At 42.2% G+C, this 26,775-nt stretch overlaps 1 protein-coding gene across 1 annotated transcript in view; it reads left to right on the forward strand.

The window, feature by feature from the left end:
- Positions 1-933: 933 nt before the first annotated feature.
- Positions 934-26,775, forward strand: part of Sel1l (SEL1L adaptor subunit of ERAD E3 ubiquitin ligase) — a 55,016-nt gene continuing 29,174 nt past the window's right edge. The window contains exons 1-5 of the mRNA XM_004649362.2: positions 934-1,081; positions 6,840-6,877; positions 8,296-8,524; positions 24,351-24,518; positions 26,511-26,616. Of these exons, the coding sequence (XP_004649419.1) occupies positions 1,012-1,081; positions 6,840-6,877; positions 8,296-8,524; positions 24,351-24,518; positions 26,511-26,616 (611 nt within the window). The 5' untranslated portion in view covers positions 934-1,011. The remainder of the gene's footprint in view (positions 1,082-6,839; positions 6,878-8,295; positions 8,525-24,350; positions 24,519-26,510; positions 26,617-26,775) is intronic.

Consider the following 26,775-nt stretch of genomic DNA (forward strand, 5'->3'; position numbering starts at 1 on the left):
ATGTGTTGCTCTCCTGCTTAGGTAAAAGGTTTTATAAACAGGTATTTAAAGAACTTAGGTTGGGCTGGAGAGATGGCTCAGCAGTTAAAGGCACTTGATTGCAAACACCTGATAGCTCATTTCGATTCCTCAATACCCAGAAAAAGGCAGATGCACAAAGTGGTGCACGCATCTGTAGTTCGTTTGCAGTGGCAAGAGATCCAAGTGTGCCAATACTCATTCTCTCTGTGTGTCTGCTTCTTTTTCTATGTTGCGCTCTCAAATAAATAAAAATATTTTTCTAAAAGATAAAAAAATCTACATAAACAGTAGTACTACTTTACCTGAGTTTTTTTTAAATACCTGTTTTTTTAATTGTTTTTAAAATTCTGAAAATTTTCAATCTACTTGTTGCATTTTTTTTCTGCCTGCTCACCTCATGTCTAACTCAAATTTATACAATAAACTGAGATTCTTAACACATAAGTTCTTACTTTTTATAATGTTCTGTTTCTTAATAATTATTCTGAATCCAAGGCAAAAGAGTCCTGTGTATACACACGCTTAGCCAAATACGAGCTACATACTCCTTGTCTTCAGTGTGGCACCTGCGCTTGTAAGCGGCCCCAACAATGGACTACGTTTCCCAAGAGCGTAAGCCGAGTGAGTCTCATGAAGTGCATTATGGGAGTTGTAGTCCTAGGGGAAATCGCTCTGTGATTCAGACGCTACCAATTAGCTGGGGCCATGTCAGGGAGGCCGTGGTCCAACTGGGAAAATCGGTGTGTAAACCTCGCACGGTGATTGGTTGAGGGTGACCTCGGGGGCGGGGCAGCGAGGAAGGCGGGGAGACCACGGCAATTGGGCGAGGAGTCCGCGGAGGCGGGCGGTGATTGGCTGGCGCATTGGGTCGAGGGCCTGGGAAGGGGCGGAGGGAGGAAAGTAGAGCAGGAAGAGCGGCGGCGAGGCGGCGGCGGCGGCGGCCGAGGCAGGCAGAGGCGAAGGCGACGGGTCTGGACCTCCAAGGGCAGGATGCAGGTCCGGGTCGGGCTGACGCTTCTGCTGTGCGCGGTGCTGCTGGGCTCGGTGTTGGCATCCTCGGGTCAGTATCCGCCCCTCGGGCCGAAGGCCTCGGGCCGTGGACAGGGCCGTGCGGGTTCCGCGCTCCGGACCTCGCTGCCCCTGGTCACACCCTCGCCCTGGCCTGTCACTTGCTCTTTCCTTGGGCTTCGGTTGTCCTGGACCAAAGAGGGTGGCTTAGGAAGCTGTAGGTAAGGAAGGGATGGTCGCCTTGCCCACGCCTCTCCGCACGTAGCAAAGTTTACGTGACTTCCCACGAATGAGGACTTCGCCCTGGGGGGATGGATCCCGACAGCTGCCCGACGCCGGGACCCTTCCCCCGCCTGGGCCCCGCGTCGCTGCCGAGGGGACGTGTGTGCATGGTCCCGGAGCCCTGCGTCTTGTAATTGGCACTTGTGGAGCTGTCACTTTGGGCAGTATGTTGACAGTGAATGAGGTGAGCAGCATTGCTCAACATCTGAGGTGATCCCTGATAAGTTAGTCTTGTTTTTACTATGATTTTTTTTTTCCTCCAACGGAGACCTCTGTTTTAATTGTAGCCACTCTCCCTTTTTAGAAACCTTCCTGAGAAATCGTAGTGTTTCTGAGTTGTCCCATGCTTGGGTTTAATGATTATGATTGTTGACAAAGATTTGGGCCTTATAAAAAGAATGGAAAATAGTTTCATCTTTTTTTACATAGATATAGAAAATCATGTGCTTTTGAATTGATTTTTCAATTAGCTGTCATAAACTCTCATCCTGAAAATTATTTCTTTTCTCATGTTTAGATCTGCCTGTATCAGAAAACTTGCATGTGAGAAGTGCTTATTTAAGAAAAAAAAAAAAACAAAAAACGGTACTGCTAAGTGTTGATACAGTAAAATTTTGGAATGTTAATGTTCCCGTTAAGGAGACAGCTGTTAAGTGGCTTTAAGGTTTTTTTGAAACTGTTCACAGTGTAAATGTCAACTCTGTTCTTTTGCAACAATTTCCCAGATGTTTGTCTGAATCCCCAAATTATCTGTCCCAGTTGTAAATCAAAGCCATAATGTCATCCTACTTCTAAAATAAGAAATACAAACCAAAATTTTGTCCATAATTTGCTTTGAGACACCATTTCAAAAGCAACAAGCATATGCCAGTTACTGCCAGCATCATGCTGGAGGTCCGTTCTACTCCAGTGCCAGTGATAACTTGTGTTTATGATCAAATCTTTAAAGACTATACAGTGTGTAACTCTTGATGTAATTTTAGCCATTATTTGTTCGAAATAAGTAGGCAGAGAAGCAGTGAATTTCATGGGTGGCGTTCCTGATTATGGACCTCCTGCAACAGAATTGCTCCAAGGAGTTTGTTAGGAATTAAGTTTTAGGTCTAGAATGAATACATCATGTATTTACAAGCTTTGTGGGTGATTCTTCACACTATAGTTTGAGAATTACACTAAACATTAACTGTATACATGAATTTAATTTGCAGAGCTTAAAGAAATTAAAACATACAAATTTGCACACCTCTTCCTTTGACTGTATTTCATATACTTAGAGTTTGGAGTCAATGGATCAACAGTCGAGACACTCAGCAGGTTATTCTAGAAAAGTGTTATTACTGACTATTGAGTCTTGGGATTGTACTGATGAAAGCCAAGTACTGAGCTTAAGAACTGTCTGCTCTAATGTCCAACACAGTGTGTCCCACTGTGCTGAAACATTTCTCCAGTACAGGCAAAAACCTTAGCCAGAACTGCACTGTAGAGATGCATGGTGAAAGGCAACTAGGGCCAGTAGGCCCTCCTGATGCACAAGTTCCCCACCATCAGAGTCAACCAATCCAGGTAGAAAGTGTTAGGGGGAAAGACTGCTGCTGCACTGAACATTTATTTTTTAATTTCTGTCATTATTTCCTGAACAACTAGTACTTGCATAACATTTACACTGTATTTGATACTGTAAGTAATGTGGGTTGTATGTACATGCTGTGTTATTTTATATAAGGGACCTGGCTATCCTTAGATTTTGGTACTCAGGGGTAGGGCATCCTGGGGTGTCCTGGAACCGGACCTCTGATCCTCAAAGTTTAAATACCTGTAAAGTTTTATAAAGGCTGGATTTTTGATTTGGCTTCTTCATTGAAGTGTATATTTACATAGGATTTCAGTCTCATTTTTAAAATTTAGATTTAAAACTCTGCTCCTATATAAAAAATCAGATTTAGGGCTGGAGGGATGGCTTAATGGTTAAGGCATTTGCCTGCAAAGCCAAAGGACCCAGGTTCAGTTCCCCAGGACCCATGTTAGCCAGATGCACAAGGGGACGCACACATCTGGAGTTCATTTGCAGTGGCTGGAGGCCCTGGTGCGCCCATTCTCTCTCCTTCTCTGTCACATAATTTTTTTTTAATCAGATTTAGCTGGGCATAGTGGTTCAGATCTTTAATCCTAGCACTGGGAAAGCTGAGGTATTGTTGGTTTGAAACCAGCCTGAGCTACAGAGGGAGTTCCAGGTCAGTATGGGCTAATGTGAGACCCTGACTCAAAAAACAGTAACAAGAAGCCCAGCGTGGTGGCGCACACCTTTAATCCCAGCACTCAGGAGGCAGAGGTAGGAGGATCGCTGTGAGTTTGAAGCCACCCTGAGAATGCAGAGTGAATTCCAGGTCAGCCTGGACTAGAGTGAAATCCTACCTCGAAAAAAAAAAAAATTTTTTTTTTTTGGTGGTAATTCTGTGTTTAAATGTTAATGGTACCCAGAAAAGGTTGAGTTTACAATCAAATAAAATGTGTTTAATCAACCAAGTGGATTCCACACCTGTCACTGTTAGTGGCTATTATCTAATATGTTGTTTTAGAGACACATAAAAGCACAGTACTTACATTAGGAATATTTTTTCTTCCCTGTCAATAAGTAAAATTAGAGTAAAAAATACATTTCTGGGTTGTAGAGATGGCTCAGTAGTTAAAGGTACTTGCTTATAAAAGTATATTTCTCCATTTTCTCAAGACAATGGTGAAAAGGTGATCATTTTTCTCACTTAGAAATACATAGTCTGTTGAGGGTGGGATTGCAGCCTATTGATGATAGTGCCCCTACTCAGCATTGTAGGAAAAATTCAATCCATAGCATTAAAAAAAAAAAACAAGTGATTTACCTTTTTTCCCCTTTGTGCCAAACAATTCCTCAGCCTTTTAAATTAGATCCACTACCAGATATGTCAGTAAGTTAGATTAATTCCGTGAATTCAGGGAACAAATTTTAGAATGTTTAATCTTTGCTGTATGTTCCTCACATCTTAGTGCACCCGCAGGACAGCTGGTATTATCTCCCTTTGACAGATTAAGAACTGAGGCTGAGCAAGCTTGTCCCGTCATATCCTTGTGCGTTCAAGTTAATTTGATGAAGCCAGGTGTCAGGCTTAGTTCTGCGGTGACTTAGCCTCGGGAGCGTCCTAGGACCTGCACAGATCTGAGCAGAGGGCGGGATAGCTGCTCTCTTCGCCCGACTCCCCCGACTTTCCGTGTTTGCACGGGTGCAACAGGTGCTACTTTGTTAGCTTACTTGGCAGGGGCTAAGGTGAATTTGTCATAATCACCCTTCTCTGAAAACTTGTCCTAGTACTTTACAACTTTATTAGTTAGTATACTAAAAATGAAGAAATAGTAAAATTAAAATGAAGGTGTACAATTAATAAAATAGTAGTTTGACAGTTATATTTTGAATATGAGAATGACAAGTGAGAAATGCATAACTCTTTATTGAATCCTTTTGCATTTTATCTTACTGCTTAATGTCTGTGTTCCAATAAAAGCATTACTGTTTACTTTTTACTTATGTATAACTTCAGTGTCTTTAATATATACCTGAAGGCCGCATTTCAGAAGTGCTTAGTGTTTTAAGCAACTTTTAAAAGAAGTTATGTGAATATCAGCTTTAAAAAAAGAAGCAGCTTTTTCTTCAAGCCTACCATGTGGAGTAAGTTTCCCCAGTTTAGTAACTGAGAATTCTTTTGTTTACCCAGTCATCTTAATATATACTCAGAGTTTGTGAAAGCAAGAAAAGCATGATGCAATTCACATGAAACAACCCTGATGTCACAAGTCATTTCTCTTGGAGTTTAAAAACACATTTTGCTCCTCTAATACCCAACAGCTTGCAGTGTTCCAAATGTGTATTGTTCACATTTATTTACAGGTAACTATTGCTTACCTAGTAGCCACCTCTGTGACCACTGAGACAAGTTAGTGATTAGTATTTCCAGTTCCCATCAATCCAAGGGCCCATGTTTGGAATATGTCATAATGCGTTTGCACACTTAATGTTTGCTCTTTATATATTAACTAGTAGTTTGTGATTAATGGCATTTGTTAAATACAATTTCAATACATTGTAAAGATGGACTCTTCCTCTTTGTGAAAGATTTGCTGAGAACAGAATTTGAGCTACCTGTTAAGATCTGGGCTGAGGGGTGAGCTCAGTGGGACTAACTCACGCCATGGCCTTCCTCCGCTCACGCCTGCCAAAAATATATTTTGAAGGTAATTTGGGAATGTGAATAGTTGCTGTAATCTGAGTTTTCATTGACTTGAGAGCACTGCTGTATGGCAAAACATCACCAGTAGACTACTTTTCTCAGATATTCGAATACTGTTTTGTGTATGAGTTGATTGCACTTCTTAATGTTAGCTCAATATTTTGATAAAGCTATGAAGCATTTTTTTGTTGTAAGACACAAATATATAGGATATCTCTAACTGAAATAAAAATAACCAAGCTTGGCAGTAAAAATCAAATGGCTTTATAGTACTTCATAGTTAATGTCTCATAGAGCTTATGGAGGAGGGAATAGGAAAACTTGCCCCACCATAAAAAGCAGGTAGTTGTTTTTTTTAATTTTTATTAACATTTTCCATGATTATAAAATATATCCCATGGTAATTCCCTCCCTCCCCACCCCCACAAAAAGCAGGTAGTTTTAAGAAGGAAATTCAAACCAGCTGACAGATCTGTTTCTTTAAATTGGCCAGGACTACAAAGACCAAACATTTGCACCTGGATGTTGAGCCAGGTTTACATAAAGAATGGGGGGGGGGGGGGAGTAGCAGCCAGCCAGGCTAGTAGAAATAACCGGAAAACATGGAAAGCATGCTAGAAGGGAAATTGTAATCTGTCAGAACATAAGGAGCAACGTGTGTGAATTTGGAAGAAAGGTGTAACTGATGGCTGAATTTGTTCATTTTACACTGGGTCTGAACGTCTTAATGAATTGTTCTCATGACCGTACAATGCTACATTTTACCTGTACCTGCTGCTCCAGTAAAAGAGAACACACATCCCAATCCCAAGTGTATTTGTGTAAATACATTTTCAAATCTACTGATTAATAATAATAGTTATCCGTAGTTCCCACCCTATAGTGTTAAGGAACAGTAAAACACTAGTTAGTATTATAAATAAGCTAATGTAATTCCAGACCCTCAGCAGAGAAATAATAGGTAGGAACCCAGAATATGAAAGTACAGATTTAGTTTTATGAATTTAGATGTACTCTGAAAAAGAAGCTGAGGTGTGTATATGTGTTTGAGTTTGAGGGGATGAGATGGAGGCTTTTAGTTTTCCTACTTGGAGAAAGAAAATATTTTTACTCTTTCATGAACAATCACAAAATGCAATCAACTTTTAAATAATTCTAGGTTAGCTAATCCAGTGGCTGGTTATTATTTGATAAATTATCAAAACGCTTTCTAATAGCATTTATCATTCCCAACAAAAAGAGATTAAACATTGTCTTAAAATTTCTTTGCAGATGATGAAGGTAATCGGGATGAATCCTTAGATCCCAAGGTGGGTACCAAAATTTGCATTGACCAAATTAAAAGCAGAGAATTGTGTGCCCTAGAAAGGTACATAAGATCTGGATCTTTCCACTATCAGAATTGAATGACAAAAGAGAAAGATAAGATGATACTAATCTTGGGCTGGAGAGATGGCTTAGCAGTTAAGCGCTTGCCTGTGAAGCCTAAGGGCCCCAATCCAAGGCTCGGTTCCCCAGGACCCACGTTAGCCAGATGCACAAGGGGGTGCACGCGTCTGGAGTTCATTTGCAGTAGCTGGAGGCCCTGACACGCCCTTTCTCTCTATCTCTGCCTCTTTCTCTCTGTTGCTCTAAAATAAATAAAATAACAAAAAATTTTTTAAAAAAAGATGATGTCAATCTTATTTCTAGCTCTTTTAGCACAAAAAAAAATTTTTTTTAAATACTAAACCGGCAGTTGGGTGGCTGACGGAGGACTTTGAGGCCAGTTCAAGCTACAGAATGAGTTCATCAGCCTGGGGTAGCAAACATTGAGTGTTATCTGTTAGATTTAATTTCAACTTGAAGATGCTGTGTGCACCCACATAAAAGATCCTTAAGACAGTAATTTGTAGAGAAACTTGATTTTATTCCTTTTCTTCCTCTTTTTTTTTTAGACAGGATTTTACATAGCCCAGGCTAGCCTTGAACTCACTATGGAGTTGAGGATAACCTTGAACTAATGATTTAACTATCTGTCTCCCGAGTGCTGGGATTACAGGCATGCATCTGTACTGTCACATCTGGGTTTTTTTTTTAATATTTATTTATTTATTTATTTATTTGAGACAGAGAAAGACATGGGGGGAATGGGTGTGCCACTGCAAACGAACTCCAGATGCATGTACCCCCTTGTGCATCTGGCTTACGTGGGTCCTGAAGAGTCAAACTGGGGTCCTTTGGCTTTGCAGGCAAACGCCTTAACCACGAAGACATCCTTCTAGCCTACATCTGATTTATTTTACTCCTGTATTTTTATATGTTTTAATTTTGTTTCTGCTTATGACTTTTTTTTTTTTAATCTAAGCAGTTAATGCACTTTCTTGTTGATTGCAGAGTAAGTATAGCTGATGCTCATATATCAAAGGAGTTGTGAGCACTAATCTCAGAGGAAACAGATAAAGTCAGGGAGCCCTAGTTCAGATCTGTCACAGGAGAGGTATCAGAAAAGATGGGAGCATACAGAAAGCCTAGTCTGGCCTCAGAGGATTATAGAAGGCTTCCTGGGTAACAAACGTGTAAGTTGAAATTCAAACTTACATAGGTGGTGAAGGCATGTGATGGACACAGCCACTGCCTGTAGGGAGCTTTGCAAAGAGCTGCAAGAAGGCTTCCGTAGGTTGCCATCACACTGGGTTGGAGCTAGACCACATACAGTTGATGACCAACCGGTACTTTGTATTCCCAGAGTCCTTTGCCATCAGATGAGTCAGGAAAGGACCAAAGCCCCACAGGCAGAGTGGTCGCGGGCCAGATATTTCTTGACCCAGAAGACGCAGAATTGGAGTCTTCAATTCAAGACGAGGAAGACAACCTCAAGATCCAGGAGGGGGAACGTATCGCCGAAGAAATCAGCTTTCTGGACTCTCCGAGTCCAGACAAGGACTATGAAGATCCAAAGAAAGTGCAGAAGCCAGGTAGTGTGGACAGTTTTGTTTGATTTTGCTGGATTTAGGAGAGAGACCCTTGAAGTTTTAACACCAGTGAATGTAGAAACACTGAAGGAGGCCATTCCTGCTGATTACTGACCGACCATGTAGAGTATAGTTTTGCAGGATTTTCAAGATTTTACTAAATCAAAGTCAGTCACTTACCATATGTGATCAGTTACATGGCCTAAGGTTGAAAGATAAAATTGCATGCATTTTATATTAGTATTCTAACATTTATTTTGGATAGTAACATGTATTTGAGAAATGTTTGCAATAGTGTGTCAGGGTGGCACAAACACAATAGATAAACAAATTGTCAGCACACTGATTTGGTTTTCAGAATTGCATTGGGATTTTTAAAAACATTTATTTATTTATTTATTTGAGAAAGAGAGAGGAGGAAATAGAGATTAAGAATGGGGTGTGCCAGGGCCTCCAACTACTGCAAACAAACTCCAGACACATGTGCCATCTTGTGCATCTGTCTTACATGTGTACTGAGCAGTTGAACCTGGGTCCTTAGGCTTTGAAATCAAGTGCTTTAAACTAAGCCATCTCTCCAGCCCTGCATTGGGATTTTAACTATGATAACCTCTTAATAGTCTAATAAGCTTCCCCATCAACCCAGGTATTTGGATTTAGGTGTTTACCCCTCACCACTTGAAACTTTATATAAGCTTTAGCCCCCTTCTTTCACCTACCTGACACTTCTCTTAAATTTGAAAGTGGATCTTTCTCACTAGAGTGTGCTAAGTACCTGTCCTTTGAAACAGTTAGCATTAACAGGTTCATCCTGCCTTCTCCTGCCACTGCCTTGCCGTGTAGTGTGTTATTTCACTTGGCCATTGCAGCCACTTACTTCATTCTTAACCACTCTGAGAAACTGGTCCAGATTTAGTTCTTTAGTCCATTCAGCTACAAATAATAGCTACTAACATCAAGAGAACATGTTACAGCCATTTTTCTCTGTGGATGTGTAAGGTTTAAGAACACTAAATTGGATAATAGTATTTCATCTGTTTCATAGCTAGCATTTTGCACTTACAAGTTTACCATGAGCAGTTTCCCATGTTATTTAGTATTATTTCCAATTTGATATTGAGTATAGTGTTTTGCTGGGAGATCATTCTTGATTTATTTGTGTGCACATTGTGGAAATTTAACATTCTTTTTTTCATGTTTTTGATTTATTTGCAAGCAGAGAGAGAATGAGAATGGGTGTGCCAGGGCCTCTAGCCACTGCAGATGAACTCCAGACACATGCACCACTTTGCATTTGGTTGTTTGTGGGTACTGGGAAATCAAACGCAGACTGTTAGGTTTTACAAGCAATTGTCTTAACCACTGAGCCATCTCTCTAGCCCCAAATTTAGCATTCTTAAATTTGCTACAGTAAGTGTAAATTCAATAATACATCCATTAAATTGGCTTTTAGAAAAATAATTTATTTCCTTTGAGGCTATTCTTTTCCTACACCTCAGCCAAGTGTGTGTTACTATTACAAAATTTTGGCAGGTATTTTACTTTAATTTGTTCTTTTTAATTTTTTACTAGAAAGGTATTTAAATATCCACAAAAAGAGGGTGTCAAGCCCTGTTGCCTACCTGGTCCCCAGCTGTAGCAGCTGTCATATTCCCCTTTACCTGTCCTATACTCTCTCAAACTTCTCTTCCTTTCCTAAAGCGTTTTAAAGTGTAGTCTACATGTTCTTTTACTTGTGTTCAAAAGGATGAGTTGTTTTCAACAAAATCCTAAAATCGGCTTTTACTCCTTTATCCTGAAATGCCCAGACTGTTCAGTTTTCCCAGTTCCTTCAGGTGTTCAGCGTGAACTGTACTGTTTCTCCAAAGCTGTCACAGTTTCCCTGCCCTTGATTGGCAGGTTCATTTTTTCTGTGAAGAACAGTATCCTTTGTGCTGTACACTTCCCCACGGCCTAGATCTAACCGGCTGCGTCCTTGTGATGTTACATAGCTCATTCTACTTGCTGATCCTTCAGTAAGCTAGACGTCAGCTGGAAGGGGTTGAGGGGATTTGGTTCTATTTCTGTGGAGTGTTGTACTTCCTGTTGAATTACACAGGAAGCCTTGTAGTCCTGCCTTAGTGACGTTACAATTTGCCAATGAGGTAAAATAGCAGCCTGACCAGCCATCCCACAGTGCCCCGTGGCCTTTGCCTCGGGTTTGCTTACAACTGTTGGTGGTTGCTTTCTGCATCCTTTGTTTCATTGGGGGCTGCAAAGTGGTAACTTTTAATGGTTACCTTTCCCCATGTGTCTGTTACTTGATATTCTTTCAGAAAGTGCTTTCCCTCATCAAGAATTTGGAGAAAATAAGTTCTTGACTTCCCTACGTTGAACTATTTTCAAACAATAATTTGGTTCCCCACCAAAGAAGCCAAAATGTATGGGACTTTGTATTTGGTTTTTTGTTTTCCATCATCGTTGAAGAGAGATATATGTAGAGAAAAACCAGTGTTTTTCTTTACTCACTCAGTGAGACAGTTTCCTACCTCAAGCAAGCAGGCCTGCCTTGGATCCTTCTATAAACACTTCCTGGCGTCCTCTGATCTAACTCAGCACCTGAGATGGTGGGAGATCCCACAGGATGAGGGCTTTACCCACAGGGCTACCACCTGCCCCACTTCCCATGCTGGCCGCAGCCTCAGGTGGCTGTGCTTCTGACAGACAAGCTGTGTAAATCAGACTTCCCATGACCTTGTCCTTGGCTTGAGCCGATTTGCTTGAACAGCTCACAGAATTCAGGGAACGACTTGTGTTTATTCATTTGATTATTAAGGATGACAAGGACACAGGTGACTAGCCAAAAGAGGCATGTGCACTTGTATGTATCTGACTTGTGCCATCAATTGCATATGCATGGCCCTGCGTGGGCTGTTCAGCCACATTAGATGGAGTGTTGTGACAGTTGCATCTAAGCTTTGCTCCTTTTGTCAGCTCCTCATCGATGTTGCTGCTGGAATAATCATCCAGAAGCTCCAGCCTGGCCCTGTAACCTCTTTATTCATAGCCATTCCCTCCTCATTTTGCCTTATGAGATGACATGTGGACTTCTTATCCTGATTCCCAGAGTCTCCGGTGTCTGGAATATCCACTGTTTTCTGTCACCTCACTTCCTGCCACACTCCCCAACACCCTATGTCAATCGGTTCTTCAAAAGTACTATGCAGCTTATGAAAGTTCTCCCTGCTGCTTAAAAGTGGTCCCTTAGCCAGCGTGGTGGTGCATGCCTTTAACTCCAGCACTTGGAAGGCAGAGGTAGGTGGATCACATGAGTTTAAAGCCACCCTGAGACTACATAGTGAATTTCAGGTCAGCCTGAGCAAGATTGAAGCCCTACCTCAAAAGTAAATAAATAAATAATAATAATAGTAATATAATAAATAAATTAATTAATTAATTAAAAAGTGGTCTCTTGAGTGCTGGAGAGATGGCTTGGCAGTTAAATCGCTTGCCTGTGAAGCCTAAGAATGCGTGTTCGAATCTCCAGGTTCACATAAGCCACATGCACAGTGATGCCAGCATGCGATGCCGCACATGCACACAATGGGGTGCACACGTCTGGAGTTGGTTTGCAAGGGCTGAAGGCCCCGGTGTGCTCATTCTGTCTCTTTCTCTCTGTGCCTCTTTCTCACAAATACTTTTTTTAAAAATGGTCTCTTAGGCTAGGGACATGGCTCAGCACTTACAAGCATTTGCTTGCAGAGCCTGCTAGTCCAGCTTTCATTTATCAGGGCTCATGTAAAGCCAGAAACACAAAAGTAGCACATGCATCTGGAGTTTGTTTGCAGAGGCAGACAGGAAGTCCTGATACAGCCATATTCTCTGCCTCCCTGTCTCATAAATAACAATATTTAAAACCATAAATCTGAATCTCAATTTCATAGGCACTCAAATGGTATTAATATGAACAATTTATTTTAGAAAATGCTTTCTTCACCCCTCAAATAAACTCATCTGTCATAGTTCTGCTCTTCTTTAAATCTCCTTTCTTTAGCAGTTCATACACCTCCTAGGGTAATTAAAGAACATCCTGCACGTAAAAGCCTAGACTAGAGCAGGACCCTACCTCAAACCCCCCCCCCGCGTCCCCCCATCCCCAAAAAAGAGGCAAACTTGCAGAATCACACAGGACTAGCTTAACAGCAGTAAGTTATAACACGTTAAATGTCTTCTACCAGAAGAGCATTAGAGACCCTGTACCTGAACTTTTTACTGAGAGCTGGGAAAGTTCACACATTTTGCCTGGCATGTAGCATCAGTGCAGACTCTCATGAAGAAAGCAGTTGTTCAGCATTAAGTATCTGTTGTATAGTTTGGTTGAGCCACTTTTCTCAGTCCAGAAGGTGGGGACTCAAACATGCCAACAAAGGCAGCCTTTGTCAACAGACCTTTTCAGGGATAGACTTGAGACCTGCTGTGTTAATTCTCAGCACCATCTACCCTGTGCTCGCTGGCCAAGGCATCTTTAAAACAAACTATTTTCAATAAGACCCAGAGTGGTGAGGACATGGGATTATTTTCTGCTTTGTTAGTTGGGAGTCTTGCACTTAACCAATGAAGTTTAAACCTAACCAGTTAAACCAGATCCTGTCAGCTTCCTCCTTACATTTCTGTACTAAACTTTTATAACAGGCCCAAAGCATCAATGTATACCCACCTTGACTGCATCTAGTCAGTTGCAGCTAGCCCAAAAGCCTTCAAGAATTGAGGTAGCTTCCTGAGAAGTTCCATCGCATAAGGCTCATGTGGTAACCCTGCAAACAAGGAGTTTATAGTTGTTGAACACCTCAAGCAGTATGTACATAATGTGGGCATCCACCACACGGGCAGCTCACCCAGGCTTTCTGATCAAGCCCAAATAATTTAGTGCAGGCCTTGATTTCAGAAGAACTCCAGTGGGTTCCATGTGATGGTGCTGTCCGTGACCTCGTCCATCAACCTGATGAGTCCGACCAGCATCTGGAGGGTTTTGTGTGGAAAGGACAGAGCCAGCCTAGAGTGTGAGTCGTAGACAGTGAGAACCCAGTTACTGACAGCAGCTCAGAAATGCAAGGAGAGCTTTCCTGTGGAAGAAGTGGCAGTTTCCAGAAATAGTTTTGGAAACCAAAGATCATTCATGCCCTCTTTGCACCGTCTTGCCTTTCTAGGTACAGAAGTTGTAATTTATTTTGTGCAATTGTTAGAAAAGCAATGCTTCCATTCAGAAATCATAATTGTACTTTTTTTTCGCCATCCCCTAATCTTATCAGTATTTGTCTGGAGGGATTGTATGAAAGAAAGAAAACAGTGTCCCAGAAAAGCCTTTTCACAGGACTGTACCAGAAATTGGACATAATGAAATTCTAAATGTCCAGAAAGTTTTGAAGTGGGTTTATACATTATCTTACCCAGATGATTTATTTAGCAGCCGAGGAAAGAGCAGTCCTGTTGGGAGAGCTGCCCTTGATCAGATTTCACTGGGCTGGGTGGGGAGGTGGTCAGGCAGCCGAGTTAGGTTGTCAGTCCAGTGTTGCAGACTGCAGCTGATGGGGAGAGCAAACACCAGCCACCAGCACAAGATGCACTCCAACAGGAGTCACGACGACCTGCCCAAAGTGAGCGAAAGATCGCAGTCTGTGCTGTGCCCAGTTCCAGAGTGCCATCAGTCACGTATCTGATGTAGACAGCCAGTTAGCAGCTGGATTTCAGGTGGTTCCATCAGAGAGCAAGCCATTCCCTGTGGGCCTTTCTACCTGACCCTGTCAGGCCGGCCAGGCCAAGCAGTAGGGATTTTTTTTTAGACAAGGGCCCTAGTGACCAGTGTCCTAAATGTACAAGGCTGCAGGAGTCTGTGTCTTGTTCATTGAGCCCATTTCTGTTTTCAATTCAGCACAGCTCCCAATGGGGCTGACAACCTATACCAGCCATTAGGTTTTAGGTCAGAATCTAGTCCAGGCAATTAAAGTCTGTGAGCTCAGTATTTAAAAATAAAGAAATAAATAAAAATTTTTTAAAAAAAGCACCCGCCAGACTAGTCTTAAGCAAGGTGCTCAGGGTCAGAAAGTCCAAGTGATAATGATAAGCAAGGTTTTCCTATGTGCTGTTGGTCTTGTCAGTCTTTAGGGTCTAAAGTGACATGTTTAAAGTACATAGATCAAGTTGGAAAGTTGTCAGCCCTCAGCTTTCACAAGAGCTACTAAACTAAAACTTGCTGTTTGAAACTCCAAAAGGAAACCTCCATTTTTCTCATTGCCTCCACTTTTCCACACCTTCTGTAGCAGAAGCTGTCAGCTTTTGAACTTGTTCTGTTTTCAGTTCTGAGTTTAAATACCAACCCAAACTTGTGTCAAAAAGCAAAAAAGCCAGGGGTGGAGAGATGGCTTAGTGGTTAAGGTGCTTGCCTGCAAAGCCAAAGGACCTTGGTTCAATTCTCCAGGACCCACATAAACCAGACATACAAGGTCGCATGCATCTGGAATTCATTTGCAGTGGCTGGAGGCCCTGGTGCACCCATTCTCTCTCTGTGTCCCCTCTCTCCTTCCGTGTGTGTATGCCTCTTTCCCACTCTCAAATAAATAAAATTAAAGAAAAAAGCAAAAAAAAAGCCAAAGGACTGAGGTTTGATTCCCCAGGACCCATGTAAGCCAGATTCACAAGGTGGCTTATGCATCTGCAGTTCATTTGCAATAGCTGGAAGCCCTGGTGCACCCATTCTCTCTCACTTTCTTTTGCACACTTGTGCGCTCGCTTGCACACGCACTCACTCTCTCTCTCTCTGTCCCCCCCCCCCTCTCTCTCTCTCAAATAAATAAAAAAAATTTAAAGCAAAAAAGTTGTTTCCCACTAACAAACCTTTCTCTGTATGGGCTCCCATTGATCAGGTTGATGCTATAAGCATTTATAAAGCCATTAAGTACTTAATGTTTTGTATTTTTTTAAATGTTTATTATTTATTTAAGAGAAAGAGATAGAATGGGCATGCTAGGGCCTCTAGCCACTGCAAATGAACTCCAAACGCAAGTGCCACCTTGTGTTTTCTGGCTTACATGGGACCTGGGGAATTGAACCTGGGTCCTTAGGCTTTGCAAGCAAGCGCCTTAACCACTAAGCCATCCCTCCAGCCCTAATGTTTTGTTTTGACCATATATCCAGATGTACTAGCCACAAAATATAGTCCACTAAATGTGTTTGTTCTGCATTTGTTTTTCTCACTGCAGTTTACTCAGCCCCCAGGACTAAGTTCAGCATTGCTCTACTGCATCAGAGCAGAGCAACCAGGAAGACCCAGCTGGAATGCTGTGGAGGGTGGGCTGCGGGAGTCGCTGCAGCAATGCAGCTGCTCGGTGTTATTCCCCTCCCCCACCTTTTTTTCTGGCTTATAATTTTTTTTTTCTGCAACACTGAGACCTGATTTATCACCTTCCCAGGTGGGGGCCACCCCCTCACACACCTAGGAAAGAGAATACTGTGAATATTTTTGCTTCCTTTGTGGATCCTGAGAGTTTTAGGGCCGATCAGAGGACAGAAACAAAGTCAAAAACATCACATATCGCTTGGGCTACTCTCTCTAACCATTGGGAATAACTGTAGCCAGAAGATGGGAGCCAACTGTATTGGAGGTGGTGCTCTCATTTGCGGGTCCCAAAGGTGATTTTATCTTACTCAGACAGCCCCTGAAAAACTGCCTTGTGTCACAGATAGCTCCATAGTCCACCTGGATCCCTGACATTTACTATAGCTTGCCCCATGACATGGTGCCTGCTGGTGCTTTCACTGTGTTACAGTGAGTCAGTCATTTTAGCAGATCCCCCTGTGAGGCTGTGTGTCAAGGTACCCAAGGCTATCCCAAGGTTGGATTTGCTAGAACAAGCACAGGAGTTTGGCTATGATTTATTACAGCGAAGGGATAGGATGCAAGGGGCAAAGTCTAAAGGGAAGAAGATGCAGGCTGCAAGGTCCTCCCCCAGGAGGGTCACGCTGTTACCTGAGCCCTGCCCTGGGCCTGACTCTGGGTCTGAATACTCACTTACATTGAGAGAAAAAACAGAAACAAATAGAAAAAAAATAGAAACAGAGGAATGGATTTATCTGTAGTTTTGACAAAACTAGAAAGGAGAAATTCTTATTCTGTGAACAGCTAAGCAATGTCACAGCATGTAGACAAGGTGCAACAGAAGTCAGTGAACGTGCATATGTGGATTTAGCATTGTGCCCCGATTATCTGAACTGGATGCTAAGTCTCTTCCCCTGACCAGAGTATTGAAGACTGGCCAGTTTTTATTCCTTGCATGGTGTTTCCTGTGAGAAGTTGGAGCTTGAAAGCAATGTATGTCTAATTCCCAGAGCTTCCATTTTAATATAGGATGCACTCGTTTCCCTCAGCAGAAAATTACAACAGGTAATGAAACACTGCCTGCCAGGAAGTTGGTTAGAGACTTAGATGCCTGATGTTTTGAATGGGAACTAGTCAGGCATTCACCTCTGCCTAGCATGTAACCAAATTGTATACTCACAAAGGGGAAAACAAGTGTCGAGCATGATCCACATGTTTGTACGAATAAGTCATGCACAAGGAATCACTTTTGTTCGTCAGAAGGATAGAAACTCTCCAGAAATCTAAATTCCCAGACACCAGCCAAGAGCCCACTAAGCGGCCTTCCATCAGGCTTGCTGTGTCGACTCCTTTCTCACATCCTCTCAGTAAACATTTGTTAGGAATGAATAAATGCCTACCAAAAAAGGAATGGTTATACTGTAATATTCCCCGTTATAGAGTACGTCTAACTGTTTAAAAAGGAACATTGGCTGCATATAACAAAGTCTCTCAAAGAGTCACCTAACCAGTGCTCCTTCACAGTCTTCTGCAGTCAAGGGCTCTGGTTCTTTTTTTCCCATCTCTTCAGCCTCTCTAGTAGATGGGTTGTTTTTATGGTCAAGCCTGACGGGGGCTGTGCCAGCAGGCCCTAAGCCCTCAGGAGTACCTGCTCATAGACCTGCCATTCTGCTCTCTGCTCCTGAAGATGCTGGAGGTGTATGAGAGAAATGTATGAGAGAAAATGTCATGTTGTAAAATATTTCAGTGTGATTCTTGGATATTTTTCCCCACAGTACAGTCACACTGTAGGCCAAGCTGGCCTGGAATTCATTCTGTAGCCCAGGTTGACCTACAATTCAGCGATCCTCCTCCTTCAGCTTTTTGCTGAGGTACTGCTGTGATTAAAGGCTTCAGCCATGATGCACAGCTTCATTGTGATTCTCTGAGTCAGAGCTGTTCAGGAAACAAAACCAAAGGTAGTCTGTTAGCAGCGCTCTTGTTCAGGTAGGCCTTCAGCTGACTGACACAGTGGGTCTGGAGCGGCTCTGCTTTGCTTAGAGCCCACTTTGCAGAAGGGTGCAGAGAAGTGTTTGACCAGTTATCTTGGCACTGTGGCCCAACCATGTTGACACAGAGTTTGTCATCACAGATCTCTCATATGAAAAGAAAAAGGCCCTTCTTTGCATGTTTGCAAAGAAAAAGAAAAAGGTCCAAGTCTTCTCCACTAACAGTACTTCCTTAACTCTGGAGAAGGAATTTGAAGTGGGAAGTAGATATGATTGCTTTTTCTTTAATTTTGCCTACTTTCCAGATATTTGCATTGTATATTATTAAATTTTTTTCTTAATGTAGAAGAGATATCCAGATCTTTTTAAATAGCGCATAAGGAATTGAAACTTATTAAACCAGATTTGAAACAAGTATGCTGGCTGAGGAGTAGCACAAAGTCTCTGTTTCTTCGCTGCTCAAAGGAAGGTAGGAGGTCAGAAAATGTCAGCAGTGGCCTGCAGCAGAACCTGACTTTGATGGAAAGGAATATATGTGTGTGTGTCTATATTTACATATTGTTCCTGTTGACACAAAACACAGTTCTCCCTGCAGAGGGAATGAGAGAGTTTATTCTGAGCAATTGTGAATGCCTGGGAGCTACCTTGACTGACAGGCTCCATCGTGGAAGCGGTTACATGAACTTTCTATAGTTACAGAACTAAAGAAAGTCACAGAGCGTGCATTTACCAAATACACTGGTGAGGGCCTCAGGTGGGGGGGTTATGGTGAAGGGGGGAAACCTCTGCTCCAGACTCCAGTTGCTATCTGATGACATTTCTAGCTTTGGGGCTGGTGGAAGCTAGTGGTCTGCCAAGGTAATACATTCCACAGGCTTTTCCTGATAGTTCAAAGGATGGTAAGTCCGATACAGGGCTGCTGACAAATGTCTGGCAGGGACTAAAGATAGCCAAAGATCTGCAGCCACTCAGTTCTCCAGTCACTGAATTCTAATCAATCAGGCCACGGAATCTTCAACATACATGCGGCTTTTTTCTAGAGAACTTCAGTTCACTTTCCTCTTGGTTTGGTTTGGTAAGCTTTAGTTTGGTTTTGTGAGGAAGTGCTTGTACAAGCAAATGCCTGTAGGAGAACATCTCTGTGGGACAGCACCCCTTGCTCATCCTCACCAGGGCCTCAAAAGAACTGCCAGTAAAACCTTTATGTAGAGAAATTAACTGTCCTCAGTTACCAGTTTTTCTGGGCAAGTTTTGGCAATTCTGTCACCTCTGCACGTGGGCCAGTGTTTGTTCTATTCCTACTTTACAGTGACTAGTTGCCTCCATACAGGGAGCTGGGCTTTATATGAATTGTAATCTTAGTTTCATTCATTCACTGTATGACTCCATTTCACTTTTCTTCTGATAAATATATTTTAATCTGTAAAGCAATGCCTCCTTTAGTATTGTGTTTGTTTATATGTCTCCAGTCACGATAACTCCATCTTCATGTGGTCTACACCATTTGCTTTATTTTTTCAGTTGACAGATAACATTGTATTTTGTTTGCAGGTATGCGTGGCATGGTGTGTGAATGATGTATGCATATGTGTTGTGCGGATTCACGCTCCCCGCACATGCATATAGAGGTCAGAGGAGAATGTTAAATGTCCTTCTCTCTCGTTCATCTACACGTGTCCTTAACATGGAGGCAGCCCAGAGACAACCCCAGCGATTCTCTGGTCTCTACTCCCATATGACTGGGGTTCCAGGCACACAGCCACATCCAGCTATTTACATGGATGCAGGAGAATGAACTCAGTGTCTGCGCCTAATGCTGTGTCAAGCGCTCCTACCTGCTGAGCAGTCTCCCAAGCCCATTGCATGCCTTAAGCGTGCTCGGCATGATATGTTGAAGGTCCTGCACACTGTATTGTGGAATGGCTCAATGTAGCTGGCTAACAAATATATCCTATCACACAGTTATTTTTGTGGTTAAAAAAAACCAGTTTTGGGCTGGAGAGATGGCTTAGCGGTTAAGCGCTTACCTGTGAAGCCTAAGGACCCCGGTTCGAGGCTCGGTTCCCCAGGTCCCACGTTAGCCAGATGCACAAGGGGGCGCACGCGTCTGGAGTTCGTTTGCAGTGGCTGGAAGCCCTGGCTCACCCATTCTCTCTCTCTCCCTCTGTCTGTGTCTCTGTCTGTCACTGTCAAATAAATAAATAAAAAATGAACAAAAAATATTTTTTAAAAAAACCAGTTTTGCATATGTCATGATAACAGTATGATCATCATCAGCTACAGTAGATCTCTTTAATTTATTCCTCCTGTCTGTAATTATGGATTCTTTGACCAATATCCCCCCAGTCCAGTCTCTTCCCCATCTCCACTCTGGCTTTTACTTTGTACTTCTATGAGGTGAGCTTTGTTAAATGCCACCTGTGAATGAGATCATACTCCACTGCTTACCTTAACTCAGGCTTATGTGGTGCATCTGTACTGGTGCTTTGTTTTGGGGTGATGGATGCTTTGGTGATGGCCTTTTATCTTGGTGTTTAATGAAATTGTTAGACAGTTTCCACTGTACTGTGATTGGTAGTATTTTAACATGAAATAATTGTGTTTCAACAGTATTTGACTGCAAATGTATTTGATTCAAATGCCATATGCTGTGTGCTTAAAATATAAGATTGCTTCAAATGTGTAACATAGATAATCTTTTTCTATTTAACAGAACACCCATCCACATTTATAACTAAATTTATAGATAATATATAATTTTCCTAGCTAAATTCTTTTCATTTATCTGTGTAGATCAAAAAGGTTACTTTTTTTTAATTTTTTTTAATTTATTTATTTTGAGAGCGACAGACACAGAGAGAAAGACAGAGGAAGAGAGAGAGAATGGGCGTGCCAGGGCTTCCAGCCTCTGCAAACGAACTCCAGACGCGTGCGCCCCCTTGTGCATCTGTCTAACGTGGGACCTGGGGAACCGAGCCTTGAACCGGGGTCCTTAGGCAAGCGCTTAACCACTAAGCCATCTCTCCAGCCCAAGAAGGTTACTTTTTTGAGTTTTGTTTTGATTTTTATAATTAAAAGTAAGGAAAGGGTGTGTCGGTATGCACAAACAATTTAACTGAGTATATATGCAACAACATTCCAGCGCAATTATGTTTTCCCCTCTTGGATTCATTCCTTCAACACTCAACCATGCTTATACATTAAAAACCAAAACCTTGGGCTGAAGTGATGGCTCAGTTGTTAAGACACTTGCCTGCAAAGCCTAATGACCAGGGTTCAGTTTCCCAGTATCCACATAAAAGCCAGATGCACAAAGTACCTATTCTCTTCTCTCTTTTATCACTCTCTGCTTACAAATAAATAAATAAAAATACTTAAAAAAAAAAAAAACTCTTGGAGCCGGGCGTGGTGGCACACGCCTTTAATCCCAGCACTCAGAAGGCAAAGGTAGGAGGATCGCCATGAGTTCAAGGCCACCCTGAGACTCCATAGTGAATTCCAGGTCAGTCTGGGCTAGAGTGAGACCCTACCTTGGAAAAAAAAAAAAAAAACTCTTGGGACTAGAGAGATGGCTCAGCAGTTAAGACTTGACTACAAAGCCTAACAACCCAGGTTCAGTTTTCCAGTACCCATATAAAGCCAGATGCACAAAGTGACACATGCATCTAGAGTTCATTTGCAGTGGCTGCAAGCCCTAGCATGCCCATTCTCTCTCTCTCACTCTCTCACTCTGCTTAAAAATAAAAAAGTAAAATAATAAGAATAAAAACCTTTGCCCTAAGGCTGGCCATGGTGGCACACGCCTTTAGTCCCAGCACTCGGGAGGCAGAGGTAGGAGGTGAGTTCCAGGCCAGCCTGAGACTCAATAGTGAATTCCAGGTCAGCATGGGCTTAAGCAAGACTCTTCCTCGGAAAAAAGAAAGAAAAAAAAAACAACTTTTGCGCCCCCCGCCCCAAGTATCTCGCCAACCCCTACTCAACCTCTGCTCCCTTGATGGCACTGTGTGGACACAGGGGTCCCTGACTTCACCTCCTTGCTTCCTGTCTCCAACTCCAGGCGGCTCAGACACCCTCCACACCACTAAGTCTGCCCTTCCCCACCAGCTACTTTCTGGATTCTGTTTGCTGGTCAGTCCTTGATCTTCACCTTCATGAGGCCTCACCAGCATTTGTTCACATTTCGGGGGATTCTCCTGTGGCTGCTGGTTGTGGTGTTCCGTGCCTGAAACGTGAGCTCCCCCTGGCCTCCACCCTCCATGTTCAGGAATTTCCTTCAGTGTCAGGAGTGCCCACGTTTCTGTTGAGTGCTGAATCACCACTAATCTAACAATAGACCTTTGAGCACTTTTCAGTTTTATGATTTTAAAATTACAATGCTACACAGATATCATCTTGCATATACTCTCTGTGTATTCATGCTTGCATTACCGTCAGTAAAATTCTAGAAGAGGAAAAACCAGATCTAAGATAAGAATCTTGTAATTGAAAGAATTATCACCAAATGTCCCTCTAAGAGAGGTTGTATTAATTTATACTCCTGCCAACAGTATAAAGTATGCTTTTGCCCAAACTCTCTATGTTTTCTATGTATGTTTTCAGTTTGTTCTTTTTTTACTTTTTATGGCTTTATTGAATACGTTTTTGTATTTTATATATTTATTTGAGAGAAAAAGGCAGGGAGAGAGAATGGGCGCACCAGAGTCTCTAGCCACAGCAAATGAACTCCAGACACATGCATCACCTTGTGCAGCCGGCTTACATGAGTACTGGAGAATTGAACCTGGATCCTTAGCCTTAACCGCTAAGCCATCTCTCCAGCCTTTTATTGAATAATTTTAATTGAATGTGTGAGAATGAAATGATACAGGAATTTGAGGTGTCTTTGAGATCAGTGGAGCCTTTATCTGCTCTTGGTTGGGCTCAGGAATAGGCTGCCAACCACTCATGGCCACAGAAAACTTCCACTGAGTCAGTGGTCTCGAGGTTCTTGCTTGTCAGTTAGAAGAAGGAATTCCGCAGACCATAGAGGGTGAGGTTTCATAAGATTGTAGTATAGAGTATAAAAAAGAAAGAAGGCAGAGCTCTTGCATAGCAGGAGAGGACTCCAGAAATGGGAGAAAAATATAGAAGGTTTGAACGGGTGAAGGAAGAAGGGATGAGAAGGTCAGTGCAGTTCCCATGCCACTTGCCTTGCAGTCTTCCTTACACCTGGTTCCTAGGGAATGGGAGCTCCTTTAGGGAAGAAGGGATAAGAAAAGGCCTTCTGGTATTTCTGGCCTCTAGCAAGATGGGGGCTGGGAGGACTCCTTTAGGGGAGAAGGTAAGGCAGAAACTGAGCAGGTTCAAGCGCATTTCTCACTTCCATCTACATTGAGCTCATTTTCAGGGCCCTGTTAACCCTGAACTGCCTCGGCATTTCTACTAACTGAGATTCAAAGTGGTCTGTTTATTATTACAAGCGCATTGTTAGGTACCACAAGTTAATTTTCGTTCTCTTAATGTCTAAATGTACTATACTTTGACATGATCATAAAGCCAAATGCTTCCTTCTCTAGAAAAGAGAGTTTTAGCCAGGTGTGGTGGCACACACCTTTAATCCCAGCTCTTGGGAGGCAGAAGTAGGAGTATACCATGAGTTTGAGGCCACCCTGAGACTACAGAGTGAATTCCAGGTTAGCCTGGACTAGAATGAGGCCCTACCTTGAAAAACAGAAACAAAAAAGAAAAGAGAATATTAAAAATGATGTCATGACCTCTTTTCCCCTTTCATTGTAAGCGTCAGATTTTAAAACTACCTCATGTGTGCACGTACACACACGCACGTTCCATACACATGTGTTCAAAGGCTAGAGAAGGATATTGGTTGTTCTTTGTATTATTCACTATTTGTTGCTCTGAGCATATACCTGACAAGCAGCAGCTTGGAGAAGGAAAGGGTTTATTCTGGCTTACAGTTTGGAGGGAATACATTGCATCCTGCAGAGGAAGGCATGCCAGCGGAGAGCTGGCTGGTCACCTCACAGGACAGCCGGGAAGCAGAGGATGGGCAGGAAGTAGGGCCAGGCTGTCAGGAGAATTGGTTTGGTTGAATTTGTCATGTTTTCTCTCATTAGGCAGGAGTTCTGGGAGCTTTTCATGGTTGTTTTGTTTTGTTTTGTTTTTTATTTTTGAGACAGTCTCACTCTGCAATCCAGGCTGGCCTCTAACTCATAACAGTCCTCTTAGGCAGGAGCGTCACAATAGACTTTTAACATTCTATGGTTATGTCTCAAGATCTTAAAGTCTAAGCTCGATGCAGATGTGAGTCGTCAGTCACCCTCGCTAAGGTGACTTGATCTGGAGTCCTCTGCACTTGGTTTAGCGCTGGCTCGCCTGTGCCCCCTGGAGGTCGTTCATCAGGTCGCTTTGTCTCCAGCTTGAAAGAACTGAAATTGCTGAGTCCATAAATAGCAACGGTTTGTTCCCACTTAGGCTTTATCTTTCTTTCCAGTCTTGACAGCCATCGAAGGCACAGCACATGGGGAGCCCTGCCACTTCCCCTTCCTCTTCTTGGATAAGGAGTACGATGGGTGCACGTCAGACGGAAGGGAAGATGGCAGGCTGTGGTGCTCCACCACCTACAATTACAAGGCAGATCAGAAGTGGGGCTTCTGCGAAAGTAAGTACTGCTCGCTCAGAGGTGCGTCCCCAGTGCTCTGTGTCTTGGGCAGCATTCCTAAGGCCTTTGTCTGGCCTGGCTCAGTAAGGGCCAGGGTTCACACACAGCATGGTGAGCACCCAGAGAACCGACTTAAGAGCTGCCAGCATGTGCTGGGCTTGCTTTCAGGCTGTCACTCAGCTTTGCACACCTACGTCCTACTTATTTGTAGGTGGTTTTATAAACACACCAGACAGGCTGTTGAATCAGTTAATGTAAAAACATTTTTGTCAGTAAACAAACCATTATGGTGAAGGTCAGTATAATAAGAAAACTAAATAATACCCTTTAAAAATGCTTTTAGTGAAATATGCTGTGCTAAGGAAACAGTATATTTGACAGATACAGTATATTTCACCATCCCACAGATAAATGTCATTATAACTGTATGACTTCTGTGGGCAAAATCATGTTTGGACAACAAAATTTTTTAATCCCAACTAACATTTTCAATGTAATGGCTCTGGTAGGCTTTTTTGTTTTTGTTTTTTTTTGTTTTTCGAGGTAGGGTCTCACTCTGGCTCGGGCTGACCTGGAATTCCCTACATAGTCTCAGGGTGGCCTTGAATTCACGGTAATACTCCTACCTCTGCCTCCCTAATGCTGGGATTAAAGGCATGTGCCACCACGCCTGCTTCTGGTAGATTTATTTGAGCATCCCTAGAAGTTAACATCAGATACAGGCTATCTTCCAGAGTAGGCCCATATGAGTAGGAACTTTAATACATCAGATTTTTTTCTATACTACCAGAATTCACTTCTATTTCTATAAATATTGATTCTAATGAAATACATATCTTTTGATGAATTCTGTATTTTATTAAGTGGTGTGTTTAAGTAACAAAATAATCTGCAGTAGTTCTGTGATTTTCAGTGTTACATTAGTATGAGAAAATTACCAAACTTGCCTAGGGTTGTAGCTCAATTGGTACAGAATGTTTGCCTAGCATTCACAGAGACCTGTGTTTAATCCTTAGCACCACATAAGCCAGGTCTTGTACTACACTTCACTGTTACTGGAGGCAGGAGAATCAAAAGTTTAAGGTCATCCTTGGCTACATACCAATCCTAGGCCAGCCTAAGATATGTCTCAAATATAGAAAAAAAAAATTAAAGAACTTGAACACTAAATCTGGATCTATATTTAACTATCATTTTTTATTATATAATTACTTCATTCTTGTACAAAAAAAATCATCACTTCAGATAAGACTTTTATTTTGCCACTACTTTTTAAAATATTTATTCATTTATTCATTTATATGAGGCAGAGAAACAGAGAAAGAGAGTGTGTGTGCACCAGAGCCTCCTGCCACTGTAAACAAACTCTAGATGCCTGTGGCACTTTGTTCATCTGGGGACTCGAACCCAGGCCATCAGGCTTTACAAGCAAGTGCTTTTAACTGCTAAACCATCTCTCCAACCCCGTTTTACCAGTATTTTATTGCCATTCTTTTCTAGTATCTTTCTGTTATATTTATTTTAGCTAGACATATAATTGAAATTTTAGTTGAATTATATAAAAAATGTATTTCTGTCAGCAAAGTGCCCTCCAAAAGCAGAGAGTGATTTCAGTGGGTGTTAATTTTGAAAAGTCTCTGTCTGTAAAGGGCACACTTAACCTGAGGGTATCTGGAATAGAAAAAGCTCATTCATTGTATTTGTGTTACCACCTAAAAGGAAGTAAGTGTGTTTGTTTTTGCCAAGGCAGGGTTTCATTCTAGCTCTGGCTGACTTGTCACTTACTCTGTAATCCCAGTCTGGTCTTAACTTCGCAATGATCCCCCTATGTGCTAGGATTAAAGGTGTACATCATAAAAATAAATAAATTAATTAAAAATAAAAAATAAAAGGTATACATCACCACGCGTGCCCAGTGAGAAATAAGTTTTGATGTTGCATAAATGATGCTATATCTGTAATAACTCACTGAAGTAGACCTTTTACTTTTAGCTGAAGAAGAGGCTGCTAAGAGACGACAGATGCTGGAAGCAGAAATGATATATCAGACGGGCATGAAAATACTCAATGGAAGCACGAGGAAAGTCCAGAAGAGAGAGTAGGTAGCCCCATGAGCCCCACTCTCACCCCAGTGTTGCAACAAATAGCCAGGACTGCGTGGCTCAAGACATTTAAGAGTTAAGCTGTACCAGAAAACAATGTGATGTGGACATTAGACTTTTATCAGTCACTTGTTAGGATAAAGAGATTATAAACA

This window comes from Jaculus jaculus, chromosome 7 (assembly GCF_020740685.1).
Source record: "Jaculus jaculus isolate mJacJac1 chromosome 7, mJacJac1.mat.Y.cur, whole genome shotgun sequence".
Lineage (NCBI taxonomy): Eukaryota > Metazoa > Chordata > Mammalia > Rodentia > Dipodidae > Jaculus > Jaculus jaculus.